The sequence below is a fragment of the Macrotis lagotis genome, chromosome 1 (assembly GCF_037893015.1).
Source record: "Macrotis lagotis isolate mMagLag1 chromosome 1, bilby.v1.9.chrom.fasta, whole genome shotgun sequence".
In the NCBI taxonomy this organism is placed as follows: domain Eukaryota; kingdom Metazoa; phylum Chordata; class Mammalia; order Peramelemorphia; family Peramelidae; genus Macrotis; species Macrotis lagotis.
In genome coordinates, this window is record NC_133658.1 from 496,041,173 (window position 1) to 496,050,528 (window position 9,356).

At 41.1% G+C, this 9,356-nt stretch overlaps 1 protein-coding gene across 1 annotated transcript in view; it reads left to right on the forward strand.

Annotated features, from left to right (window-relative positions):
• Positions 1 to 1,096, forward strand: part of HSF2BP (heat shock transcription factor 2 binding protein) — a 104,491-nt gene extending 103,395 nt beyond the window's left edge. The window contains exon 7 of the mRNA XM_074210292.1: positions 252 to 1,096. Coding sequence (XP_074066393.1) covers positions 252 to 475 — 224 coding nt within the window. The 3' untranslated portion in view covers positions 476 to 1,096. The remainder of the gene's footprint in view (positions 1 to 251) is intronic.
• Positions 1,097 to 9,356: the final 8,260 nt, after the last annotated feature.

Below are 9,356 nucleotides of genomic sequence, written 5' to 3' on the forward strand. Positions count from 1 at the left end.
AAGATATTGAATTACTTCTGAGATTAGCATTTTGAAATTATTGAATTAAAAAAATTTTTAAATGATAATCAGCAATTTCTAGTGATAAAATTGCTCATTAATATTCAGCATGTTGTTGAAATGTTTCTTATTTCTCATTACCTATTATGGAATTAATCTTTATAGGAAAAAAACCCTTTTTTATAGAAACATATAAGGTTGCATGAGAACTTGTGTCAAATTGGATGCTTGAACTTTTTTATTTTATTTAGATCCAGATACAGAAGTATGTCTTCATGTTCTTCGACTTATCCAGTCTGTGGTTCTTGAAACAGAAGTCTTCTCCAAATTAGCATCAAAGTTCCGTGACTCCATGCTCCTTCAACATATTATAACTACATCAAAAAGTCAAAATTCCAACCTGCGGACACTAGCTCAAGAACTCTTAGAAGATTTTAAAGTCCTAGAGTTTGAAATAGAGATGCTTAGAAATTGAGATATTTTGGTTATAAATATTGTTTCTGATTCTTTCCTTTTCTTTCTCTTCTCCACTTTGTATTTATTATGCTGTAACCATATCTTCCACATGGGGAAATGCAAATGACTAGAAAGGGACATAAATTTATAAGTGAATCTGTAGTAATTCCCCTTGGCAGGATATAAACATCTAAAAATAGTTGAGTGACTGTCAGAAGCATCTCAAGATGACATATCTTGTTCATTTCTGAATATCTTAACAGCTTGAAAATGCTATTTCTTGAAGTGAATGATTCATTAAATTTCACTAGGTTTTCATTAAACCTTTAGTTTTTATGTTATCACATAAAAATGGAAAATGAAATATCTGTGTACTTCATAGATAACGCATTTTCCCTGGGTCTTTATTGGGGGTGTGTGTGTGTGTGTGTGTGTGTGTGTGTGTGTGTGTGTACAAATGTGCGTATGTGTAATGAAAAGTAAAAACAAGTCATTTCAGTCTTCAAATTATAGAAATTTAAAAAAATAGTAGCATTTGGTTAATGAAATGTTCTGATAAGTCTCTTATTTAGGGACATTGCCTGTTTTAGCCATGAATTTATTTTCCATTGCATTTTTTTAAATAAATAAAAGCTAGAACATTGATAGATTTGGGTTTTTTTGTTTTTTTTAAATTTATTTTTATTTTTTTATTCTCATTTTGTACAAATGTTTTTTTCATTAATAAAATATTCTTGTTTAAGAGTAAACAAAATACCCCTCCCCCATGAATATAGACTCGCTTGGGCGATAAAGTAAAGGGGAGAGAGAAAAAAATTAAAATTAAAAAAAATAATAGTAATAATCGTAGGTATGGCCAGGTGGCGCAATGGACGAAGCACCAGCCCTGGAGCCAGGAGCACCCAAGCCCACATCCAGCCCCATAGACCCAACAATCACCCAGCCGTGTGACATGCAAGCCACCCGATCCCTACTGCCCTGCAAAAACCAAAAAGAAGGAAAAAAAAGACATAAAATAAAATAGTAATCATAGTAGGGGTGGCTGGGTGGCAGACAGAGCATTGGCCCTTGAGTCAGGAGCACCCAGGTCCAAATCCGGCCTCAGACACTCAAAGATCACCCTGCTATGTGGCCCCAGGCAGGCCACCCAGCCCCACTTGCCCTGCACCCTCCCCCAAACAATAACAATAAAAAATGTGCTTCAGTCTTTGCTCCAACACCAGCAACTCTGTCATGGGTGGATCGCATTCTTTATGGTAAGTCCATTGCAAAAGTTGCTTCCATATTTTTCCACCGTTGCCATTGCTGATCGCAACTCCCTCCTTTCTTATTTCTCCAGTACCATGTACTATATTTTCTCTCTCCTTTCACTCTGACTCTGCTATAGGGTCGCTGAGTGGCACAGCAGACAGATCCCTGGTCCTGGGGCCAAGAAGCCCTGAGCCACCATACCACCCCTCAGGCCCAGAATCCACCTGGCCCTATGGTCCTGAACAGGCCTTCCAGTCCCAACCCCTTGCAAGAAGTAAAAAATAAAATGTGTCATATCTGACCACTCTCCCCCCATGGTCCATCCTCTCCTCCTTTATTCACATCCCCACCCCTTCCCCCTGCTCCCCCCTCCTTCTTACTCCAGATGCCTATACCCCATTGGGTATATATGCTGTTTCCTCTCCCAGCCATCTCTGATAAGAGCAAAGTTTCCCTCATTCCCCCTTGCCTCCCCCCTTCCATATCATTGCAATAGCTCATTGTAATAAAAAAATCTTATTATGTGAAATATCTTGGCCTATTCCCCCTCTCCTTTTTCTTTCTCCCATTACATTGCCCTTTTTTTTCTATTGACTCTATTTTTTACACCATATTTTATCTTCGAATTCAGCTTTCTCCTGTGCTTCAAGTATAAAAGCTCCCTCTACCTGCTCTATTAACTGAAAAGGTTCATATGAGTATTATCAGTGTCATTTTTGTATGCAGGAATACATGCAGTTCATCATCATTAAGTCCCTCATATTTCCCCCCTCTCCTGCAATCTCCGTGCTTCACCTGAGTCCTGTATCTGAAGATCAAACCTTCTGTTCAGCTCTGGCCATTCCAAAAGGAACCTTTGAAATTCCCCTGGTTCATTGAAAGTCCATCTTTTTCCCTGGAAGAGGACATTCAGCCTTGCTGGGTAGTTCATTCTTGGCTGCATTCTAAGCTCTTTTGCCTTCCAGTATATTGTATTCCAAGCCCTACGAGCTTCCAATGTAGTTGCTGCTAAGTCCTGTGTGATCCTGACTGCAGTTCCATGATATTTGAACTGTGTCCTTCTGGCTGCTTGTAATATTTTCTCTTTGACTTGGGAGTTCTGGAACTTGGCTATAATATTCCTGGGGGTTGGTTTTTTGGGATCTCTTTCTCGGGGTGGGGGGGAATCGGTGGATTCTCTCCATTTCTATTTTGCCCTCTGGTTCTAGAATATCAGGACAATTTTCCTGTAGTAATTCTTTGAAAATGATGTCAAGGCTCTTTTCCTGATCATGACTTTCAGGTATTCCAATAATTTTTAAATTATCTTTCCTAAGTCTGTTTTCCATATCAGTTGTTTTTTCAGTGAGATATTTCACATTTTCTTCTAATTTTTCATTTTTTTGGTTTTGAAGTATTGATTCCTGATTTCTGTTAAATTCATCAATCTCCCTGAATTCTATTCTTTGTCTGAAGGATTTGTTTTCTTCAGAGAGTTTTCTTATCTCTTTTTCCATCTGGCCAATTTTTCTTTTTAAGGCATTCTTCTCAATAACTTTTTGAACTGTTTTATCTATTTGACCTAAGCTGGTTTTTAGCATGCTATTTTCTTCAGCATTTTTTTTGGATTTCCTTGACTAGGCTGCTGACTTCATTTTCATGTTTTTTTCCTGCATCTCTCCTTTCTTTTCCCAGTTTTTCTTCCAACTCCCTCATTTTATTTTCAAAGTCTTTTTTGAGCTCTGTCATAGCCTGAGCCCAATTTCTCTTTGTCTTGGAGTCTTTAGATGCAGAAGCTTGTGCTTCCTTATCTTCAGACCGAGTATTTTGATCCTTCTTGGGCTCAGATGCAAAATATTTCTCAATGGTCTTCCTTTTGCTTCTCTGCTTGCTCATTTTCCCAGCCTGGGCCTGGTTTTGGGGTGCTTCCTGAGCTTTTGGGACTCTCCCACAAGGGTCTCAGTGTGTGAGGCTCTGTCTTCCCTCCTGGTCTGTGAGTGACCATAAGCGCCCCCCTCTGTCATGGGGCTGAGGTGGGGGGGCCCCTGCTCTTCTATGGGGGAGCCCTAGACTGGGATCAGGATCTGAATGTGGTCAGAGCCCCAGAGTCCTGTTCCAGAGGCAGAGGACAGAACTCTGCAGTCTCTCTTCACTCCCTTCCCTCAGCTCAATGGGCTCATGCCCTGGGGGCTCCACCTGCTTCTGTTTCCAAGCTGCCTTGCTGCGTGCCCTGAGGGCTGGGCTCCAGGTGCTTGCTCTGGCAGAGGTCCCCCTACTATTCCCCCACTTTGTGCCTGGTGCTCCCTGAGGCTGAAGTTCTTTCCCTCTGGCAGGCCACCCTTCTGGCGGGCCGCCCCCCTGACCCCGGGGAGCAGAGCCTTTCTGCTCTTTTCCAGGTTACCTTGAGTAGGAGAACTGCCTCACTGGGTCCCTTTGTGCGTTCTGTCTCTCGAAAGTTTAGTTAGAGTCCTTAGTTCCAAGTTTTATCAGAGAATGCCTAAGACTTGATCCCTTCTTGTCTCCATCTTGGCTCTGCCCCCGATAGATTTGTTAATATGGCTATCTGTCTATTGATAAACATACCCATTACCATCTATTAGAAAGAAGAAAGTTTTGAACAGCTGCTGAGGGGGAATGTGATAGAGGCAATGAAGGAACAATAAATGGATTGCTGTTAAGTGGATCCAGCTGGCATTGATGTGTGAATTCCATTTGCATGTGTGTGTGTGTGTGTGTGTGTGTGTCTATCAAAAGGTCAAAGTAGCAGGTACTGGGTTAAGTGTTTGAAAATATTGTCACATTGGATTCTCATAAAGACCCCTGTGAGATAGATGCTAAGGTACACAGAGACATCAGGAAGCTATGACTGAGCAGAAGTGGGTTTTGTCGTGTGACTGAATAGCAGAATTGGCAGAGACAGGCCTGTTTTTGTTTTTGTTTTCTTTAGGTTTTTGCAAGGCAAACGGGGTTAAGTGGCTTGCCCAAGGCCACACAGCTAGGTAATTATTAAATGTCTGAGACAGGATTTGAACCCAGGTACTCCTGACTCCAAGGCCGGTGCTTTATCCACTATGCCACCTAGCTGTCCCTGACAGGCCTTTTCTTAATGGAATTTGGTAATGATGGTATCCTGTCACATTGCTACTTGTCCCCTATAATCATTGGACAGCTCATCCCCAGAGAGGGCTTGGATAGCAGTGATATTGTTGGGAGGGGTTTAGTTTTGGTGCTGGGGAAAGGGAAATCTGTTTCAGAAGAACAGACAGCCCCCTCCAAAAGCCTAAATGGACAAAGATTTGTTATTCCTTCCCCACATCCCGTCTGCCCATCATCCCTATTGATCAAAGTACATGGAATACAAGGTGAAAGGGAGATTCAAGAGCAAATTGAGGGGTGGCTAGGTGGCATAGTGGATAAAGCACCTGTCTTGGAGTCAGGAGTACCTGGGTTCAAATCCGGTCTCAGACACTTAATAATTACCTAGCTGTGTGGCCTTGGGCAAGCCACTAACCCCATTTGTCTTGCAGAAACCTTAAAAAAAAAGAGCAGATTGAGCAAAAGCTTTATCATGGCTAAGGGGAAATTTAGCTCATGAAGGGAAGAAAAGATCTTCTAGTATCAGGGGCTGTGATTTACCCTTTTACTGTTACCTCTCTTCTGCATTTCTCCTCTATGCTTGAGTTCACTTTTTCTTGGACTCTGTATGTGCTGTTGGGAGACTATATCACAGACTTTGGTGGGGGGGAGGCTGTATGATTTTTATCGATAATTATTATACTACCTAGGATTGTTGTTGGTGTTCAGTAATTTCAGTTTGACTCTGTGACTCCATTTAGGATTTTCTTGGAAAGATACTCAAGTGATTTGCCATGTCTTTTTCTAACTTATTTCACAATGAACTAACTGAGGCAAATAGAGTTAAGTGACCTACTCAGGGTCACACAGCTAGCAAGTGTCTGAGGCAGAATTTGAAGATGAGTCTTCCTGTCATTAAGTGCAGTTCTCTATTTACTGTACCATCTAGTTGTCTATTATCTAAGTATATAACTCTAAGTAAGTCTGACTAATTGATATCAACTGATGTATTGGCAGAAACTGGCAGCAGTTTTTATGCAATAACATTAGAAAAGTCACCCCTTACCTCTGGAGTTGCCACTAGAGTCCTGATTGAGGATGAACCAACTGAGCTTTGAGGATTCTTTGCCAACGTCAGTGGGACCTTGGTAGAGTAATCCTGGAACATTTGCTATAATATAATAGTTTGAGTAAAAATCAGGGTTGAGTTAGGGTTTTACAAAAATGAGGAAGACCTGGGCATATTTGTAGGTATTAGAGAAGAAACCAATAATTAGAAATGAAAGAGAGAGAGAGAGAGAGAGAGAGAGAGAGAGAGAGAGAGAGAGAGAGAATTTAAGGGGTAATAGGCTGGAAGAAATGAGATGACATAAATGGACAATGGGAAGGCGGAGGCAAGACAGCAGTATAGAGGCAGGAATTCCCAGAAACTCTCCTCCAGAACACTTCAAATGCCATAAAATTATGACTTTAGCCAAATTCCAGAATGGCAGAACCCACAGAAAGCCTGAATGAAACAATTTTCTGACCCAAGACAACTTGGAAGATCTGCAATAAGGGTCTGTTCCACTGGGATAGGAAAGGGCTACAGTGTAGTCTGAGTGGACACCTGAGTGGAGTGAACCAGCTCCAGCCTTCCAGGAACAACCCTCTGGGCACCTGGATCCCTGTGTCTATGACAGCAGGGAGGTTTCTAGACCCCTCAACTCAGGGATAGTCAAGAATAAATTGAAAAGGTCAGCTGGAAAATTATGCCACACCAGAGTAAGAGGGAAGCCTTGACCAGTCAAGTCTCAGTGTAGTCCCACCCTGGGTGGAGGCTTCTAGCAGCTACTTCCACAGTGCTCAGCCCAGGGAGAGTAAGGGAATCAGGGGAAACTGTCAAGGTCTCTCCACTATCCCTGGGACAGGACTTTAATTCTCAGCTCAAACTCAGATCTAGGTCACAGTTGGGGCCCCCATATTGCTATAGCAGAGCAGGGATCCTCCTCATAGCTCCAGGGCTGAAGGGATACTTGTGATCACCCACAGACCAGAGCACAGGCTAGGAGAATAGTCAGGGCCTCTCATAAGAGCTTGAAGGAATTAAGTTCCTGGGGAGATGTCCCAAAAACCCTCAAGAGCTTGGGAAATGTGTTAAAATCAGGTCATAGACTGGGGAAATGAGTAAACAGAAGAAAAAGAATTATGATCATAGATAATTACTTTGATCCCATGGAGGATCAAAATATACACAGAAGATGAAAAAAGCCAAAACTTCTGTATCCAAAACCTCCAAGAAAAATAGGAATTGGTCTCAGGCTATGGAAGAGCTCAAAAAAAAAGATTTTGAAAAAAGCAAGTAAGGGAGGTAGAGGAAAAATAGGGAAGAGAAATGAGAGCAGGAGAAGCTAGGTGGCACAGTGGATAGAGCACTGACCCTGGAATCAGGAGGACCTGAATCCAGATCCTGCCTCAGATACTTAATAATTGCCTAACTGTGTGACCTTTGGGAAAGTCACTTAACCCCATTGCTTTAAATAAATAAAAATAAATTTAAAAAATTACTAGGCTACTGAAAATCATGACCAGAAAAAGAGCCTGGACTCTATTTTTAAAGAATTTCTCCAGGAAAATTGCCCTAATATCCTAGAAGCAGAGGGTAAAATAGAAATTGAGGGAATCCACTGAACTCCTCCTGAAAATGATCTCCCCCAAAATGTCCCAGAAGTATTATAGCCAAATTCCAGAACTCCCGAGTCAGAGAAAATATTACAAGCATCCGGAAAGAAACAATTCAAATATTATAAAACTACAGATAGGGGGCGGCTAGGTGGCACAGTGGATAAAGCACTGGCCCTGGAGTCAGGAGTACCTGGATTCAAATCTGGTCTCAGACACTTAATAATTTCCTAGCTGTGTGGCCTTGGGCAAGTCACTTAACCCCATTTGCCTTGCAAAAACCTAAAAAAACAAACAAAAAAAACCCTACAGACAGGATTACACAGGATTTAGCAGCATCCACATTAAGGACTCATAGAACTTGGAATAAGCAAAAGAGCTTGGATTACAACCAAGAAGCAACAACCCAGCAAAACGGAACATCCTCTTTCATGAGAAAACTTGGACATTCAATGAAACAGGGGACTTTCAGACTTTCCTGTTTAAATGACCAGATCTGATCAGAGAGTTTGATCTTTAAGTGCAGGACTCAGGTGAAGCATAGAGAAGATGGATGGGAAGGGTAAATTATGAGGGATCTAATGGTGTTGAACTGTGTGTATTCCTGCATGGGAAGAAGATACTGAAAACTCCTATGAACCTTCTCATTTATTAAAGCTGCTAGGAGGAATATATATAGACAAGGCACAGGAAAGGAACTGAATTATAAAGATGAAGTCAATGGGTGTAAAAGGAATATACTGGGAGAAAGGGAAAGGAGAAGTAGAATGGGCTAAGGTATTTTATGCAAAAGAGTCAAGAAAAAGCTTTTGCAATAGAGTGGAAGGGAGGGGAGGGGGAATGAATGAATATTTATCTCATCAGAAGTGACTCAGAGAGGAAATAACATACACAATAGGGTTTAGAAATCTATCTTACCCTAGAGGGAAAAAAAAGAAAGTGATTGGGGGGGGGGACAACAGGGGGAAGGGAAGGGATGTGGGTGATGGAGGAGAGGGTGGTCAGATATAACACTTTTGAGGAGGGACAAGGTAAAAGGTGAGAGAACAGAATATATAGGAGCAGGGAAGAATAGAATGGAGGGAAATACAGTTAGCAATAGCAACTGTCTAGAAAAAAAATTGAAGCAACTTCTCTGATGGATAAAGAATGTAATTCCTCCCAGAGACAGTGCTGATGGTATCTGAACATAGACTGAAGTACATTTTTCTCCTTTTTCTTTCACTTTATTTTTCTTGAGGTGTCTCTAGCTTTGTGGGAGAAGGGAGGATTAGGATTACTTTTACAATAAGATTATTGTAGTAATGTGTAATGTAGTAGTAGTAATGTAGTAATGTAGTAAATAAATAAAGGAGAAATGGGAGTTGAAGAGGGATGTGTTCCCACCAAGCACAGACCAAGATTATCCTGATTATTCCACTGCCCTGCACCCTCACCATTACACTATACTAGAGATGTTTTTTAAAGGATGAACAGGAGTAATAGAAATTAGCAGCTCTTAGATTCATTCTGCTAGCCCATTAAGTGAGAGCTTCATTCATTATATCTAGCTCTTAGCCTTGCTTCCTGTACTCTGAGGTATGCTGTAGAAAAGACCCTTCAAATAATCAAAGGTGCATGCTTATATTCTGTACATTATTCAGAGCTGAACCAGCTCAAAGCCCCCTGGAGCAGAAGAGATTTTTAGGGACTTGGTGGCAAAGGACTATCATCTTGATTTCTTTTTATTTTTTTTTTCCAAAAACTAGTTCCTACAGGGTGGAATGGTATTTCAGAGCCCGTGACCAAGGTTGGGACTTTATCATAATTTCAAGATAAAATCTTTAATGTGGGCTTGTATAGTACTTGTTAAAAAAAAAAAATTAGACTACTGGAGAAAGCCAATCCGTAAGAATAATAGGCAAAATTAAAGCTTAAGAGTGACTTCCTTATTT